At 44.4% G+C, this 19448-nt stretch overlaps 1 protein-coding gene across 1 annotated transcript in view; it reads right to left on the bottom strand.

The window, feature by feature from the left end:
• Positions 1–12009: 12009 nt before the first annotated feature.
• The window catches only part of LOC143997964 (vomeronasal type-2 receptor 26-like), a 68806-nt gene continuing 61367 nt past the window's right edge, over positions 12010–19448 (bottom strand). The window contains exon 5 of the mRNA XM_077493769.1: positions 12010–13318. Within this exon, the coding sequence (XP_077349895.1) occupies positions 12426–13318 (893 nt within the window). The 3' untranslated portion in view covers positions 12010–12425. The remainder of the gene's footprint in view (positions 13319–19448) is intronic.

Below are 19448 nucleotides of genomic sequence, written 5' to 3'. Positions count from 1 at the left end.
CGCCCGTGATTGGACACGGCCGTCATGTGATCAGGAGGGCCAATCACAGAGCCCTCCTGCCGATCTGAGATGCACCATGTCCGGGTGACACAAGCACATCGGGATCGCGCCGCTGCGCGGGCACGTGCGCGATCCCGCACCTTCTGAAGGACGTTCCTGAACGCCCTATTAGAAGTAGACGGCTCCCACCCGGCCTTATATGTGCATTGGCTGGGTGGGAAGTGGTTAAAGGTAAAGGAGAGATCGGGGGTATTTTTGACCCCAGATCTCTCTAGAAAGAGTACCTGCAATCCTTATTTCTACCACAAGGGATTTTTACATTCATTGTAAAAGGAATCAAAGCGAGAAAAAAAAAATTAAAGCGGCTGTGTTCAAATAATAAATAATACATTTTTTTTAAAGCACCCTCATCCCTCTGTGCTCGCGTGCAGAAGTAAATGCATACGTAAGTCGCACATGCATATGTAAATGGTGTTCGCACCACACATGTGAGGCATTGTTGCAAATGTTAGAGTGAGAGCAATAATTCTAGTAACCTGTAAAGGCATTTAAAGGGTCCCCTATGGAGATTTATAAGTACCATAGTTTGTCACCATGCCACAAGCATGCACAATTTTAAGCATGACATGTTAGGTATCTACAGTAATTGGGGCATATATTGTGTTTTTTTTTTTTTTTTTTTATGTATTAAAGTCTATATTTTACCCCCAAAAAAATGTTAGAAAACCTGCTGCAAAAGTACCATGTGACAAAAAGTTGCAAAGATCACCTTTTTATTCCCCAGGGTCTCTGTTAAAAAATATTTGTATAATGTTCGGGGATTATAAGTAATTTTCTGATTTAAACAAAAAGAACCAGAAAAGGCCTGGTCTTCAAGTGGTTATGTCTACCATCCCCTATCCATGTGCTTACAGCGAATATATGTAGAAGGGAGCTGTCTGTGTTACCCGAGGCCCTATATATATGAGATGACCAGTCCCCAGTAACCTACAATGGTTGGACATTGCCACATCAGATTAGTAAAGTTGGGGGGGGTCTAGTTTGCATTTAGGACAAGTCAAGGCCATCAGTGGGATCTTTAAAGGTATATTAAAGGCTTGGTGTATCCTGAGTATGTTTTTCAAAGGGAAAGAAGGAGAGAAATACAATTATAATGGATTGTTTTGTGTGTAGCCAGCTCTGCTGAAGGGTTAACCAGGCCTCCTCAGAGAGATTTAAGAATGTAATCCACTTGGTAAGGAGTTCCCATGGTAATGGGGGATTAGGCACTGGGCAGTTCTGAAGGTCATGTAGAACCATGATATGTTCCTTTTTTGCAAGGATTCCTTTAAGACCTGGGAAAGTCCTTGGGGGACAGTGAGCCCCTGTTGATGTGAAATCTTAATAGAAAGAAAACATTGGATCTGGGCATATTGTGGGAATTATGTAGGGGGTCACCCTACGTTCCTATTGCATAGATGATAACATTATGAGGTGGCCTTGGATGTCTAGAATTTGTTGAATACAATTGATTCCCTTCAGTTGGCACTGCCTAAATACCGGTGACTCAGATCCCTGGGGAAAAGCAGGGGAACATGTGAGGGGCATAACGGAGAGATGGGGCCTGGGAACTGCAGAATCTTCCCCATTTCCCATCATGTACCGTATTTATCGGCGTATAACACACAATTTTTTTCCCCTTTAAAATCAGGGGAAAATCGTGGGTGCGTGCTATACACCAATCCCCTGCCGATTGTGAGCCTCTCGGCGGCTTTCGGCAGCTCTCGCAGTCCTGCGTGAGCTGGCAAAAGCCACTGAGAACGACCGAAAGCCGCCTAGAATGGCCAAGAGCTGCTGAAAGCCGGCGAGAGCACTCGAAATGCGCAGAGAATGGCCGAAAGCCGCCGAGATACACAGGACATCCGGCGCTGTATCTCGGCGGCGCCATTTTTAAAGTCTGTAAATGACACTGGGGCAAGGCTGCAATGACAAGGCTGCAGATGGACACTGACAAGGCTGCAGATGGACACTGACAAGACTGCAATGATGGACAAGGCTGCAATGGACACTGAGAAGGCTGCATTGATGGGCATTTAAATGTAAGTTTTTTTCCTTAAACTTCCCTCCTAAAAGTTTTTTTTCCTTTAAAATTCCCTCCTAAACTTGGGGTGCGTGTTATACACCGGCGAGTGTTATACGCCGATAAATACGGTAACGAGTGTGTTTTGTAGGAAAGTGTTGTGTTCAGTATGGGTAGGTAGCTGTCTTCAGGGGGTACGTAATACTCTAAGCAGTGACCACGGCTTTACATATTTTCAATAAGGGTGTTAGTATAGTAGGAGGTGTTGTTCACCCAATCCTGGGCATGGCAGAAGGAACTAGCAAAGTTCTACAGCCAAACATTAGGTAGGTTTTAATCTTTCTATGTCTTTGTGTAAGATTAGGAGTGGAATAGTTTGCACAAAGATACAAGAGCCTAGCAAAGCCGACCATCTTAATGAGATGGCATTTTGCCAGGGACGATATAGAGAAAATCTTTCCATGACGGCCATTCTGTAACTCTTTTAGTTATCAACTTGTAATTCAGTCTTTATATGTTCTGTATCTGTCTAGTTGTAGGAACACCTAGATAGGAGATAAGCTCAGTTTAAAATCTTACTTTATCTATTGTTATATATGCTCCAATATGGAGACTCTCAAATATCAGAGTAAGGATCGCACTTTTCTAGGGGCCTTGATGAGGCAGTGCGACTTCCACACATATTTGTAAAAATCTGCAAATGTTGTATAACTGAAACCTCTGTTTTTAATGTAAATTACTAGACAATGTACTTTTTTTTTTGCAGGCTAGCTTGTTAGTGTGCTGGTAACATTTCTGCTTGCTTGTGCTGTGCAAAGCCCTTCCAGGTGCACCTTAGTTTTAAAGCAATTTATACAAAAATATAAACCGCTCTGATATATAACTTGATATTCAATTTTAATTTACAGATTAGGGGCACCCCCTGGCATGTCCCTTTTTGCAGTGGAAAAGGAGATGATAATGATGATAATGTGCCATGCTGTGACTCCTCAGTTTCCGCCATCTTGGTGGGGATATCTTTTACGTACTGTGAAGGGGTGTAATTCTCATCTCACCAACTGAAGCCGGGTGCCCTTGTGTTGTGGAGATGCCGTTGTCTTTTCCTCCTGATGGCGGGTCCAGTGAAGTAGCAAGCTGTCCTCGGAGTGGTGGTGGGATGGAGTTCAGGAACACATGTCTATCCCATAGGGTGCCGAATCCAGAAAGTCACTTCTAGTACTTAGAATGAGCACAAGTTTGGGCCTAGTGCAAATATTTTAATACTTGGCATATAAGTGCAATAATTGGGGGGGGGGGGGGGGCTTTTTTCCTGTGATTAAGTGCCTAATTAATCTAATGTTAATTTCTAGATTTCAAAATGGCTGTTAGTTGTCCTGTTCAATTTGGGGCCTGGTACAAATAATTTATTACTGCCCTAAAAATACAACTTTTTTGGGTGGCAATTTAATGTTGATTTCTATATTTTCTTATGTATACTGGGGGTCCTGTTAAAAATGGTATATAGCAGCCCTAACCATCCAGAAAAAAAATGCAACCTAGTTATTAACCGGTTCCTGACCAGCGCACGCCGATGTACGTCAGCAGAATGGCACGGGCAGGCAAATGGGCATACCTGTACGTCCCTTTAAATTTGCCGCCCTGCCATCGTGAGCGCGCCGCCGGTGGATCGCTCGCGTGCTGGTCGGGACCCCCGTGAGTCCGCAGGCATACCCGCGGTCGTCTCACGGGGCGGCTGAATGGAGCAATGCCGTTGTAAACAGCATTTCCCCGTTCTGCTTAGCAACTAGTGACGCTGATCTCTGCTCCATGTGATTGGAGCAGAGATCAGTGTTCTCTAAATGAAAGCCCAGCCCCCAACAGTTAGTAACACACCCCTAGGAACACTTAACCCTTACACTGCCACCCACTGGTTAACCCCTTCACTGCCAGTGTCATTTCCACAGGAATCAGTGCATTTATATAGCAGTGATTGCTGTATAAATGACAATGGTCCCAAAAATGTGTCAAAAATATCCAATGTGTCCGCCATAATGTCGCAGTCACAATAAAAATCGCTGATCGCCATCATTACTAGTAAAAAAAAAAATTATTAATAAAAATGCCATAAAACTATCCCCTATTTTGTAAACGCTATAACTTTTGAGCAAACCAATCAATAATCGCTTATTGCAATTTTTTTTACCAAAAATATGTAGAAGAATACGTATCGGCCTAAACTGAGGGAAAAAAAAATGTTTTTTTTTTAGATATTTTTGGGGGATATTTATTATAACAAAAAGTAAAAAATAATGTGTTCTTTTCAAAATTGTCGCTCTATTTTTGTTTATAGCGCAAAAAATAAAAACCGCAGGGGTGATCAAATACCACCAAAAAGAAAGCTCTATTTGTGGGAAAAAAAGGACGCCAATTTTGTTTGGGAGCCACGTCGCACGACCGCGCAATTGTCAGTTAAATCGACGCAGTGCCGAATTGCAAAAAGTGGTCTGGTCTTTGACCAGCAAAATGGTCCGGGGCTGAAGTGGTTAAGACACCAAAATATTTGACAAGTCTGTTATTAAAAAATAAAAATCCTTAAAAAAGTCACTTGATGTAAATCCATTGCCAAACATATTGGAAACCCGCAGACTTGCCAAAAAATAATTCTGATGACTCACCTTATTCTGGTGCACACGACTATTCCCGATGGTTCATGGACATATTTGGGCACTTTTATGGCCCTATTTAGTCAATGATTTAACCCTACAATCCCCACCAATTTTCATGCGTGGCCAACGATTCCCAGCCCTATAAGTGAATAGGGCAGGTGACCTCAGGAAGCATTGTGAATGACATGGATCACTGTACATTGCTGAAAGACATGATTGACAGTGGATGGAAATTGTGGGCTTTCTTATTAAAGAACTTGTCAAAATCTGTCTCTTTGTTTTCATTCACGCTTTACTTTTTTGGGAATGAGTATGAGCGCTCTGCACCCCTCACTCATTCACTTGGGAGGGACTGGTAGTTGGCTGGTCCATTATTGTTAAAGAGGGCTTCCAGATTCCAATAATCCCCCCAGCCTGTTCCCGCAGACGCTTTCTTGATTTTGGTGTGGGGTTCCCCCTTTAAATTCAGAAGGACTTTTTGTTTGGGAGCATCCCGCTAACATCTACATCCTGTCAGTGTTGCTGTAGTAGGTTGTATACATTGTACAGATACACCACTTCACAGGCAGGATCAGAACACCCGCCAGGCATGTTATTTCATGGAGTTTTGCTTTTTTCATGTTTTACTTTAAGTATTACTAATATCGCTGTACCCAGCCAAATGGAATTTATTTTATTTTGTTTCTTTATTAATTCTTTGCTTATTAGCATAGAAAATGTTAACAGCATAGAACTGTTTAACATTCAGATCCTTTTGAGTTCAGCGAAGTTTGGATTCGGCATTTGAACTGCACTGTTTTTAGAGTGTATGATTTGAATACTTATGGGAAGGGTCCGGGGCGATTGTTACTTTTTGATCTTTTTAGCTTTTTTCTGACATATCTGACCGGGAGATCTAAGGCCGCGTACACACGGGCGGACTGTATGGCCTACTTAGTCCGTCATACAATCCGACGGACAGTCCGTCATACTTTCGAATGAACGGACTTGACCACACAAACAGTCCGTCGAAAGCTTGCGCGATGACGTGTACAGCACGTACGACGGGACTAGAAATAGGAAGTCCAATACACAGCAATGCACCCTTCCGCCGTGTAAATCCTTTCTGAGCATGCGCCATTCTTAGTCCGTCGAACTAGCCTACTGACGAGCGGATTGTCCGCTGAAACCAAAGTATGACGGACAGAATTTCGAAAAATCTGAAATACTTAGTACGCCGGACTGCACGCTGAAAAAGTCCGCTGAAGCCCACACACGAGCGGACTGTCCGCTGAAATGTGTTTCGACAGACTAAGTAGGCCATACAGTCCGCCCGTGTGTACGCGGCCTTAGAGGTTGCAGACATCACCCCCCAGGGGGTCCTTATGAGCAAGAAAAGCACATTAAGCTCCTTGGTTATTGTAACAAGGCATTTGCCTTGTGCGGCAGGTTTCAGGCTCCCTCTTCCTGCCACTTGACCCCGCTGCACTGACCCCGCAAACCCAATACATAGAGGGATTGGTTTGTCCAAATATATTCCCTGCTCTGCTCCTCCGACCCTTCCTTTAGTGCCCCCCCCAACTCCCTGATTGCCAGGTGCTCCTTCCTGGCTCCCACCTCCCCCTCCCGCCGGTTGCAGCAGCTGCTAATGCGGGAGATGTGGATGGAGAGGGGGGGCTGCTCCTTGCAGTTGCTGGCCGGATCTCCCAACTCCACCTCCTGCCGGCTGCAGCTGCTGCTAGTGTGGGAAATGTGGCTGGATGGAGGGCGAGTGGGGGTTGCTCTATGCAGCTGCCGACCGGCTCTCCCACCTCCCCCTCCCACCGGCTACAGCGGATACTAGTGCCGGAAATGTGGATGGAGCGAGAGGGGGGCTGTTCCATGCAGCTGCTGACCGGCTCTCCCACCTCCCCCTCCCACCGGCTACAGCAGCTGCTAGTGTGGAAAAATCTGGATGGATGGAGGGCGAGGGGGGGCTGCGCCATGCAGTTGCTGACCAGCTCTCCCACCTCCCCCTCCCGCCAGCTACAGACGCTAATAGTGCGGAAATTGTGGATGGATGGAGGGCGAGGGGGGGGGCTGTTCCATGTAGCTTCTGACCGGCTCTCCCACCTCCCCCTCCAGCCACTGCTAGTGTGGGAAAATCTGGAAATCCGGACGGATGGAGGGAGCGGGGGCTGCTCCATGCATGTTTACCAGCCCCTTTCCTGAAAGAACACAGACAGTACTGATCGCTTCTGTATTCATTAATCACACATAGTAAAGTGTTATACGATTTGTCAGTTTGTGAATGAAATAGTTTATTATATTTCATTTTTGAATGTGTAGCACTGATCCCTGAAGGAGCTGCCGGTTTGTTGGGCTTACTGATACCTTCTTCTCCTTGATTTGCGTCTAGGGGTTTCCCGTGGTGGATGGCCCAGAAACTTTAGAGACTGGCGACAGATCCGCATAAAGAGATTTTTATTTGCAAAAACGTAGTCAACGAACAGTCTCTTAAAATAGGATCAGAGGGTTAGGAATAAAGTTCAGGTACTCTTAATGTCAAAGTCAAAATTGAAGGACTTGCTTACTTTGACTAAATCCAGAGAATAGCCATTCACAACTGGATGTTCACTCAAGTTGGACAGTCCCTCTCTCACAAGGCCTAGCAGCCGACAAGGTGCTTAACTCAGGAACAAGTCTCTGCCACAGACGTTGTTGTAGAACATGTAGGAATAAGTCTCTGCCACAGACGTTGTTGTAGAACATGTAGGAATAAGTCTCTGCCACAGACATTGTTGTAGAACATGTAGGAATAAGTCTCTGCCACAGACGTTGTAGAACATGCAGGAAACTAAAACTTGTGGAACACTCGTGTGATACCTGGATTCAGCCAGCTTGGCGATACCCATGAGACTGGATTCACTTAGGTACTTCAGCCCCACCAGGCTCTTGCTAAGAAGCCAACCCGTACGTGGCCTTCTTCTGAAGAGTCCTCCCCTGGATAGCTATGAAGTTACTAGGCCTCTCCAACTACCGGAGATGGCACCGGACCACCTCAGAATCCTTCTTTAGTTTCTTTGCCTCGGGCTAGCCAGCCCCGAGACAATCATTTGGGTGGATCCACACCCAAGGCCATAGCCTTCCTGGGGGCTCGCCAGGAGGACCAGGACCATGGAGTCAGAACATACTTCTGGACCGGACATCTGCATCTTAAGTACCCTCTCCCAGGAAGCACAGCAAGAGTGATACTCCCACTGGGTGGGCTGCGAGAGAAGGTAACCTTAAAGCACCCAACCAGACTGTGGTTCCACGCCTGCCAGAAGAGACAGTGCCCCCTGTGGCCAGGCTGAACATCCTATAGTCCAGTCAGACTGATGTTGTTGAGGTCTAAATTTGGAACAATTGTACCCAAACCAAACTGCAGTTTAGGTGTAACTTTAACTTTCAAAACATATAGCGCGTGTTCTTCAGGAGCTGACACTCAAATGAATAGGAGTCTCTATACAGACTCCTATCATTCCTCTTCATCCACAGTGCAGCTCAGGCTGCAGAGAAAGGGACTGTCTTTAGTCCCTTTCTCTGTCTCAAAAAGAGACATTAGAGGTCCATTTAGACCCCTGATGTCTCTCCAAAGCCCCCCCCACCCCCCAAAAAATAAAAATGTAATAAATAAATAAAATTGTACCTGTACAACAAAAAATAAACAAAGTTGTAACAAAAAAAAGTATAACAAAAAACATAGCAAAAGCCCGGGTTCTGTAGAGGAAACCTGCCTGCTCAGCGGGGATCTGTCTGCTATGGAGAGCGGACACGGACACAGCTCGCTCTCCTCTATGGGGCCTGTCCATTTCCATCAGACTGCCATCCAATCCAATCTGCCAAACAGATGGGGAATAGATCATCCATCTGCCTGTTTTCTGTGGGATCAGATGGTGGTGAGTGTCAATGGACAGGAAGGGGTGGGACAAATTTAAATGGGAGGCACCCAATTTTAGTCTTGCCTAGGGAAGCACAAAACCAAAATACACCACTGCATGGCGGTGGGCACTCACTGCAGCCAAGATGGCGCTGGTTCTCTCATGGAAACTGTCTAGTGCTTTCTCTCGCTGCTCCTATCAGCCCTGCTAGGGATTTCCAGCACACAGCAGTCCAGGCTGCACCATGGTCAGGCGAGTCCTCTACCTGATCCACCCCCACAACACGCAGAGAGGAGAGGGACCATCAGATCCACCACCCAGTCCTGTAGACACAGACTCTCAAGAAAGTCATCTCCAAGAGCTGACTAATATTGAAAACTTCCTTGCTGCTTTCCAGCCTGTGTCCGAATTTACCATAAAAATCTGCTGATCTCCCTGAGACAAACATTTCATACATATTTTTCATCCTTATTTTCCGACTCCCCAACTTACCACACAGGACCATCCATAGAGAATTCAACACAGAATCCAAAATGGGGGAACTTTTGATGGCGTATAATGATCTGGTAGGCGCACATGTTGACTATCATTTTAAAATACAATGACTTATAACTAAGATAGTAGACAGAAATACTTGGTCCAGATAGAACAACATAAAATGTAGGGGCATAGCAGAAAATGTCCCCCAATCAGATCTCCCTGCACTGATCCAACACATTATGAATTATAAACTACACTTATCCCTCCAAATACTATTGTTTTCTATGCACACAAACGGGAGATCAGACATTACATTTCCTCTACTATTGTTTAACCCAGTGTTAGATCACCCCAATTACTTGGCGTTTTACAGCAGCCCAGGCTGCCCAATCGCCCTGTCTTTTTTTACAGCATATTATGACCTGTTCTACAATGTTTTCTTATCGTCATCCATAGAACACCTTTTTTTCTACTTATCCCTACATCGCTACTCGCCTTTTTCCTCATCAAGATCACCAAATGGATCGGGATTCTTCATACTACTCTCTACACTTGACCACAGGCAATCCTTCATGTCAAAATCAACACAACCTCTACATGGCGTCTGAACCTCCGAAGGTACTGTTCGTCTTTTTTAAGACACATAAGCACAACATTCACCTCGTACATACTCCCATACTATGACCTTCAAAGTTGTATCAATAAATACAAGAAGACTAAATGGCCCTTATAAAAGGTCAGAACTACAAAAGAAGTATATTCTCTGAAAGGAGATATTCTTTTTGTTCAGGAAATCCACTTTGCATCTGGATGAGAAGGGGGTATAGGTGGGACATTAAATGAGGCAGTGACTGGGTAGAGTCATATGCCTCCATCCCTGGTGCAGATAAAAGAGGAGGGAAATTTAGAACTTTGAATGAAGCACACGGATCTGAAGTGATAAAAAAATCCATATATAATATCATGTTTATTGGCTTTTTTCAGCCGGAATGTGGCAGAACGCCGTTCTACCACCTATGACACTAGCCCTGTGCTGTCTGCTCACTGCTGTCACTTCCAAATTCAAAAGCCCGGCTCCTGTAGTTAGAAGTGACAGCACAACTCTCCAGGCGGTGAACCCTCCCTGCCCGGGTCCCTGATCTGGTACAATGTGCTGGAGGGGCAACAATGACATCGCTAGTACCGGCCATCCATTCATGTGTTGCCCACGCTGCAATTGCTAGCACCAACATCATCTCCCCCTGCCAGCTGCTGCTTGTCACCACAGATCCAAAGAAGCTTTCCCTAGGCTCCTCCTCGGCTCTGATGTGTCCTATGACACATGGGGAGGAGCCTGGGAGAAAGAACAGCCCGAGCCCACGCTGTATAGGAGGTCAGTTTTAGCAGATTTGGGGGAGTAGAAACAAATTTATGGCTGGGGAAGAGGCTTTATATTGATGTAGGGGCGCAGGGGCTTGTGCTAGAAGAGGGATGTCAGTCCTGTCTAGGATGAGGATTGGAGGCAATTTGGGGGGGAAAGGGGAGAGTCATTTTTTCTTTAAAGTGTCAAGTAAGAAAACCACTTGTACATAGCATGCACTCTGCAAGTAGCACCCTTCTGAACCTGCACTCTTTATACCACACTCTTCTCATTTCTAAACACTTCTGCACTTCTCTACACAACACGTACTCTTAAATCCTGCACTTCGTACACCGCACATTCCTAACCCCTTCTCTCTGTATACCGCACACACCTAAACTCTGAATTCTGTACACCACACACTCCTGATCTCTGCACTCTGTACACAGTGAACTCCTAAATCCTGCACTCTGTAGACTATGCACTCCTAAACCCTGCACTCTGTACACCACGCATTCCTGAACTCTGCAATCTGTATACCTATGTCTTTTAACCGTATTATGTAACTTAAAGCTTTTTGATTTTTAACAGTAGTTTGTAAAACGAATTAATCGTACCTAAAAAATCCCCTCCTGGTTACACTATCCTTCTATTATCCGATTCAAGGGATGAAGGCGCTAAATACCTTATTTACATTTTTGGCAGTACCCACAAAACTCTACACCTCTAATATTATAGGTACTCGGACCTTACCTGACCCTACGTTTGCATTACTGCATTCAGGTATTGAACAAATACCCTTGAATGCTAAATTTCAGCTAAACCCGTATGTTGTTAGACTTTTGAATTTCCTTTCACAACCCAATATATTCAACACTCCTATGTCACATACACACGATCGGACATTCCGACAACAAAATTCATGTTTTTTTTTCTGACGGATGTTGGCTCGAACTTGTCTTGCATACACGCGGTCACACAAAGTTGGTCGGAAATTCCGATCATCAATAACTATTACCTTGTTTTATTAGTTCACTCCCGTATTTGATTACCCCCCCACTGTCTCCCTCTACTACCCAGGCTTAACCCCAAACCTTAATCTTCCCTTCCTATACCCTCTTCTATCCAACCTTAACCCCAAACCTTAATTCTCCCTTCCTATACCCTCTTCTATCCAACCTTAACCCCAATCCTTAATCCTCCCTCCCTATACCCCCTTCCCCCTACATCCCCAGGATGAAGACATTGATTCTGCACAAACACTACTGTAAGCTTATTTTCAGTCTACTAATTCTATCTGGCCTCACCAACTCATTGAATGACTGTTTTTCTTCATAATTCTGCTCTTATCATTCATGCTGCTGTAATTTGTACGGCTTCATCCTTCTGTACCCCTCTACTGTTTTATAAAGTCAATAAAAACTATTGGAAATAAAATGAAGTCAACTCATCATCTAAAATGTGAACTTACTGAGAACATGTTCTCATCAACTTCAACTAATGTTACAAATTATTGGAGAATACACCAAGCCAAATGACTTTATTAATATAGCTGGATACATCTGCATACAATAATAAATATGAATTATGATATTACAAGCAACTTATAAAAGAACGTGTTTAATATTTACCTTTCTGGAGGGTGGTGAGTAAACATTTTACCATCTTGAAGAGCGATGGGTGGTGCTGGTATCTCACACTTTGTGATGGTTTTGTTCCCCTCTGGACTCTGTGGTTCCTCCTCACTAAGAGACTACTTTGTTCTATAGTGATGTAACAGCCGGTGGAAGGAACCACTACACCCAGCAGGGGACAAGGTTTCCAACAAATCCAAAGTGTCAGATATCAGCGTATGTTTAGTTCTTCAAGATAACAAAAATTAGACTCACCATCTACCTCTCTGGTAAATTAAAAGTTTAAATGTAATAATGTTCATTCTCAATACACTAACAAAATACTAAAATTAACAATAATAGAGATGAAGCTATAACTACTGGTAACCCAATGTTCCTCCATAAATATTAGTGGATAACTATTTTTACATTTAGGTCAGGTCTGAACATAATTTTGTAACATTTGTGGAAAAATATACATCCAAGAACTCCAGTACTTGATGCCATTATAGAAAACACCTCCACAGCCACCATGTATTTCCCTCTGGTGCTCAGATAGGCCGGGATCATCGCAATCCAGACACTGCAGAACACCAGCATGCTGAAGGTGATGTACTTGGCCTCATTGAAACTGTCCGGTAATGTCCTGGCTAAAAAAGCGATAATGAAGCTCACAGCTGCCAGAAGCCCCATATATCCCAGGACAGAGTAGAAGCCGATAACTGAACCCTCATTACACTGAATGATGATCTTTCCCGGATAAGAGTGAGTGTCCTGATCCTGGAAAGGGGGAGAAATAGACAACCAGGAGACACAGATTATGACTTGAACCAGTGAGAAGACACAAATAATAAAATTGGGCAGTTTTGTTCCCATCCATTTCCTCCAGGGACTCCCAGGTTTGGTGGCTTTAAAAGCAATACACACCATGATACTTTTGGCAAGTAGAGAAGAGACAGCAACTGAGAAGATGACTCCAAAAGAGGTTACACGCAGCACGCAGGTTATGTCTACTGGGTGGCCAAGAAACAAGAAGACACAGAGGAAGCTCAACATGATGGAGACCAGGAGAAGATAGCTCAGGTTCCGGTTATTGGCTTTAACAATGGGGGTGTCCCTGTAATGTATAAATAGCCCCAATATTAAACCAGTCAGAAGACAACAGAGTAGGGAGACAGCTGAAATTACTGCAACAATTGTATCATCCGTGTAGGAGAGAAATTCCACCAATTTTGAAACACACCGATCCTTCTTCTCATTTGGCCATTCATCATCAGGACATTTCACGCAGTTTTCACTGTCTGCAGGAAGAACAATATAAACACAATGAGCATCTTGGTCAGAGCTTCTGAGAAAACATAGTTACATAGTTAGTCTGGTTGGTACAATCCTATACCCACAGTTGGTCCAGGGGAAGGCAAAAAATTTGCTCCAGCAGGGGGAAACTCCTTCCTGATCCATTGAGAGGCAATCAGAGACTCCCCGGATCAACTTTGCCTATTAATGTTATACTTTGCTTTAAAAAAGGCCTGGATTCTTTTCTAAATGTACAATCTACTGAGCTGGCCAAACCAAGCTCTTGAGGTAGTCTATTCCACATTTATACAGCTTTTACTGTGAAGAAACCTTTCTGTATTTGGAGATTAAATCTCTTTTCCACTAGATGTAAAGATTGCCCCCTTATCCTCTGTGATGACCTAAACTGAATAGCTCAACACCAAGTTCACTATATGGACCACGTATGTATTTATACATGGAGATCATATCCCCCTAATCTCCTCTTCTCAAGAGAGGATAAATTCAGTTCCTCTAATCTTTCCTCATAGCTGAGCTCCTCCATGCCTCTTATCAGTTTGGTTGCCCTTCTCTGCACTTTTTCCAGTTCCCCGATATCCTTTCTGAGAACTGGTGCCCAAAACTAAACTGCATATTCCAAATGAGGTCTTACTAATGATTTGTACACAGGGGCAAAATTATATCATTCTCATTTCTCTCTGGAGTTTATTGGTGGCACAGTGGTGTAGTGGTTAGCACTCTCACCTAGCAGTAAAAAGGGTCACTGGTTTAAATCCCAACCATGACACTACCTGCCTGGAGTTTGCATCTTCTCTCTGTGCGGGTTTCCTCCGGCTACTACCCTTTCCTCCCACACTCCAAAGACATGCAGGTAGGTTAATCGGTTTCTGTCCAAAAAAAATGGCCCTAGTATATGAATGGGGACCTTGGACACTCACTCAGGTTGATCTAGATGGACTGGTGTCTTTATTCAACCTTACTAAGTATGTAACTATACCTCTCTTAATACAAGAAAGGACTTTGCTCGCTTTGGAAACTGCAGCTTGGCATTGCATGCTATTATTAAGCTTATGATCTACCAAAACCCCCAGATCCTTCTCCACTATGGATTTTGCCAGTTGTACTCCCCCTAGTATGTATGATGTATGCAAATTCTTAGCCCCCAAGTACCGTACATAACTTTACATTTATCAACATCAATCCTCCTTTGCCACATAGTTGCCAAATTAGACAGAGCATTGAGGTTGGCTTGTAAGTTGGAGACATCCTGTAAGGATGTTATTCCATTGCATAGCTTGGTGTCATCTGCAAAGACAGAAATGGTGCTTTTAATCCCAGACCCAATATCATTTATAAAGATATTAAAAAGTAAAGGTCCCAACACTGAACCTTGGGGTACACCACTGATAACCTTAGACCATTCATGGTATGAATCATTAAACACTACTCTCTGAATTTGGTCTTTTAGACAGTTTTCTATCCATTTAAAAACTGATTTTCTAGGCCTATAGACTATACCTTACACATTAGCAACAAATTGTCAATGGGATTTCCATCGTCGTCCTCGCAACATTTTATGCCACATTCATTTTCTTGCACAACAAAAAGAGGACGTGCTCTATAAGGTTTGGCAAATGCAAAGGATTGACTTTGATACAGCCACCTTGCAAATCCTCCCAGACCTGTCAATGAATACTCTACGATAGCAGGTGATCCTGAAACCCCTTTTGAATAAGCTTTGTGAGAGTGGTGCTACTTATCAGTGGGGGTAACCGCTGCACCTGATAGTCCAGAAGGGTACAGATACATTCTTGATCCGTTCCATGACAGATGTTCCTCTTACTTTGAAACACCTGAGGATCCCACAATTCCATCTAGATCACTGGTTCTGTTTACTGCAAGACTTTGACCTCCACGTGCTCACAAATGCAGTGGACACCGCATCAGCATTCAAACAGACGGCTACAGCCTTCTACAACCACTAACAGAGAAGACCGATGGGTGATCAAGAACTACTGGGCCAAGCCAGAGTCTACATGATCATCTGCCTCACTGATTTCTGGCAGATCTAAGGTGCATACTGTGTCCTATATATATATAGGCTGCAAAAAGCTAGGGTAAGACTTGCACCTTTATTCATGGCCACTAAGCTCATAGTGGCACACTAACCACTTGATCTATTTTCTGTTACTCGGAGGTGAATTTGGATGTATATAGTTCACAGGGTTAGCCCTCTTTGAGTGTTCTATTAAGTTAGACTGGGGATCTATCAAAGCAAGCCTATTAATTGATTGTACATTAACTTCTACTTTTGTTGCCCATTGTATCTCTGAAGCTTCTTTAGAGATCTCTGGGAGGTCCTACTACATTGTTGCCCATTCTATATACACTAGTTCATTTTTTGTTCTAGATGAGACGTGATAATTTAGTTGAAGGGGGCACCTCTACCTATTCCTCGTCATGTAATGCCCGGTCCTTCCCATCCCAGAGCAATATGCACTGGCCATACAAAGTTATGTTATATGTTTATATCAGAAGTTTAGAGGGTTATCTGTTGCTTCTCCATTGCCGGCTTACCCGCTGTCCCTGACTAAGTGCAGCCTGTGCCATAATGCTTTGATATCTTTCCTACAACTAAGATTGCTCTCAGAGCAGTCAATTTTCTCCAGTGTAGGTGGCGCTCAACCGCAATGACAACGCAGTTGGAGGGGAAGTCAAAAGGAACTTGGCTCCTGTACGGTTTCCTGAGTCACTAGGGGAGCTATCCAATTTAATACTGCCACCCTATGTGTCTCTGACAACCATCTTGGGTCAGGCAGATTCTATTTAAGGCCTAGATCCCAGGCTTAGTGTGCTTTTCGAGTGTGGATAGTGTAGGGATAGTTCACCCGTCTGACAGAGACAGTGATTAGTGGCAGGAAGAGGTTCCAGAAAAGTAGGGAAAGGATAGACACACATCATCCTTCCTGGAAACCTCCCCATTTGGGTCAGGACTGACCAGACCACAGTCCATACCTCAAGACAGACGCTGTTGACACCTCTGAGACCTGCTCTGCTACACAGTGCTGATACAGTCTGTGATTGTTCCTGGTCAGGTGCCTTCTCACCGGGTTTTTTGTGAATTACTAAACTCTGATATTAAGACAAGTTCTATTCTCTGCAACTGGGCTGTCGGTGTTTACTGACGCAGCACCACACTGAACCTCCCCGCACTTGGCGGCAGCATATGTCCCTTCGCAGCAGCAGGTGCAGAAGGAAGAGTAGGGACCATCATGGCACAGCTGGCATCAGCTTTGGCCCTGGTACTCAAGTTTAATGGCTCCAATATTCCTCTGGCTGAGTGGGAATAGAAATTAGAAAGTGCTGCGTACCTGTATCAGGTTCCCACCCGGCTGATTGTGGAGCTGGCTATTAACTCCTTGGAGGATGACACTAGCCGAGCGGTGATGGCAATGCCAGAAGAGGACTGGGCTACCTTTGAATAAATAGTGACACTCATGGAGGGCCAGTTCAGAGAGAATGTGACAGTCACAGGATTGAGGCGCAGATTATTTGTTTGGAGGCAGCAAGAGGATGAGAGCATCACTCATTTTGCAGTTACACTCCAGAGCCTCTGGAAACGAATGGAGAAGACGGATGCACATGGCTGTGCTGTTATCACTGACTCAGATCACCTATTGAGGAACCAGTTAGTGATAGAATTGATTTGCTCCTGCAGGGCCCTCCTGACTGGGCCAGCCTTCAGAGTGCAACTCACCATCTCTTTTCATGATGGTGGACGTGGTTGCGTGGGAGCAGGAAGAACTAAGGCTGCCATTAAAGTAGTGGCTTCCAGGACAGTCAATACAAGGTCCCAGCAAACCAGAGTCTATGGTCATGCCAAGTCCACTGGTGGATGCCCCCATTTATGGACTAGAGCCTGATTGATACAGGTTTAGAGGTCACTGTCATGGAGTATGACTTGTATGCTAGGCAGTTCAGGACACAAGTTTAACTGGATCCCACCTGGCTATTCCTCAAGGTGTTGAACAATTTACCCATCCTAGTGTAGCGCCACCCCCCAAGGAGCCACTTAGAAAATTTGGGTTTTATGTTCTGTGCCTTGACTCCAAGAACAACCTCTGCCTCTCTGGCACAGCTGGTTAAGATGATGAACCTCTTCAACCCCAGAAACATACACAGTGTAAAAATACCCCACACCTGGCTGGAGATTATGGAAGTAAATGCACACATGCATCTGTATAGTGGTAAGCAAGTTGCTGTATTGGAACCACTTAAACTGAAGAAATAATATAGGCTCACTCAAGTAAATTAGATAACAATCAGCTACACAGAATGAAAACTATGCCTAAATAAAGGATAATCAGTTCCTTAGCTTTAACTGGGGTTAATGAGCAAAGTAGCAGTGAACAATGTGAATGAACCTTAATATCAATATAACATTTATATTAAGCTACATTAACTTAGAGCGCATTCTAAGGAAATGGGCCCAAAGTGTGTCATTCTTTAAAACAAGTAAACTGGCAAGGGCTTAGGGGCAGCAAGAGTTATGGGTATGCAAAAAACAAAACAAAGGCTAACGCTGCGCTAGAAAAACAGTTAAAAGGATATAAACACAACACGAATACCCTGGAGGCTGCATATAAAGTAATGCTCCGATGGTATTGGGTACCTGCCCTGGGAGTACGGACAGATGCTTCCGCAATTGTGGACAGCGAGGTGATGTTATGCATACATGGTGGGCTTGCCCAAGGCTGGTGGGGTTCTGGTCTAGGATTTTTGGTTTGCTGCAGACACTTTTCCACCTAACCATCCGACGGGATGCTAAGCTAGCTCTCCTACATTGCCCGATACCTGGTTTGCGGGGCCCTCAACAGAAGTTGGCTACTTACCTATTTATAGCGGCCAAGCGGACCATTGCCCAAGCCTGGAAGTCCCAACGGGTAGACTTTCAAGATGTTAAAATCCACATGACTGCAATGTTACTTCAGGAACGTATGTCCAGTATTGTTCACGATTCTCATGCTACATTTCTAAAAATCTGGGAGCCGTGGATCTCCTATGAGTTCCCCGCACTCCAAGCAGCATGCCTAGGCTTGGTCTAACTCCCCTTGGCGAGGCACCCACGCCCGAACTTTCCCCCTCCTTCCTTCCCCCTCTTTTCTCTCTATCTTTTCTTCTTTTGTTCCCTATCTCTCTTCACTCTTCTTTGTAATCTCTCCCATTGCTAGCGAATTCTGCTGCCCCCCGTAGGAGGGGGTAGTGGAAGAAGGGCCTGCCCTCCGGAAACGACGAGGGAACGAGTTGCCTGGTTCTGGAACCAGCCATCGATACCATCCCCTACTCATATTCCCCCCTTTTCTTCTGTTTATTACAAGTATAATGTGATGGCTGGCCCTTTGGTTTCATGTTCATGTTTTGTAGCCCCTGCGAGGGCGCACAAGGAGCAGATTGTAGACTCTTGTTTATTCCTGTTTATTCAACTTTCCAATAAACATATTGAAACAGAAAAGGATATAAACACAGCTGCTACCACCCCAAAGTCCAATACTAACTCAACAGATATAAGATATAAAATTGGTGCAGCGCTCGTGATATTGAAAATTTACAAGTGAACAAAGGCTTAGAATAAAAGACTAAAGAAGAGTCGCAAATATGCAGTCCATAGGTGAAAGTAAAACAAATATCAGTGCTTGGTATAGATGAAAAAGCTGTAAGTAAGGAGAAAGTGATAATCCTTCACATTAGAAACATCCAACTCCACAACCAATTGAGAGTAAGTGGCCTTTACATGGAACTACAAACAGCATCGAATAGCCCGCTCCATCATTTTTGCCTCCAGAAATGATGGGGGTTTGGCATTTCCACACCTCCTACTACATGCCATGTACTTCCTACGCACATCTGGAAGCAGTTAAACCGCAGCACGCCCCTGCAGTCTGAGGCCTCTCTTGTAAGAGCCTTCCTTTACAACCCTAAACTACCCAACAGCTTAACCTCTCAGATGATCTCCCCATGGCTGCAGAGGAAACTTTTTCACTACGGACACCTGGTGGATCCAATGTCTAGGATCTTGCTACCGTTTGACAAACTCAGAGCTAAACAAGAGCTTTCCCATAGTGCCTTCTTTGGCTA

The sequence above is a fragment of the Lithobates pipiens genome, unplaced genomic scaffold (genome assembly GCF_037356315.1).
Source record: "Lithobates pipiens isolate NorthernLeopardFrog02 unplaced genomic scaffold, aLitPip1_a1.2 Scaffold_19, whole genome shotgun sequence".
In the NCBI taxonomy this organism is placed as follows: Eukaryota; Metazoa; Chordata; class Amphibia; order Anura; family Ranidae; genus Lithobates; species Lithobates pipiens.
The sequence above is the reverse complement of the archived record's forward strand: the minus strand, read 5'-3'. Positions and strand labels throughout refer to the sequence as shown.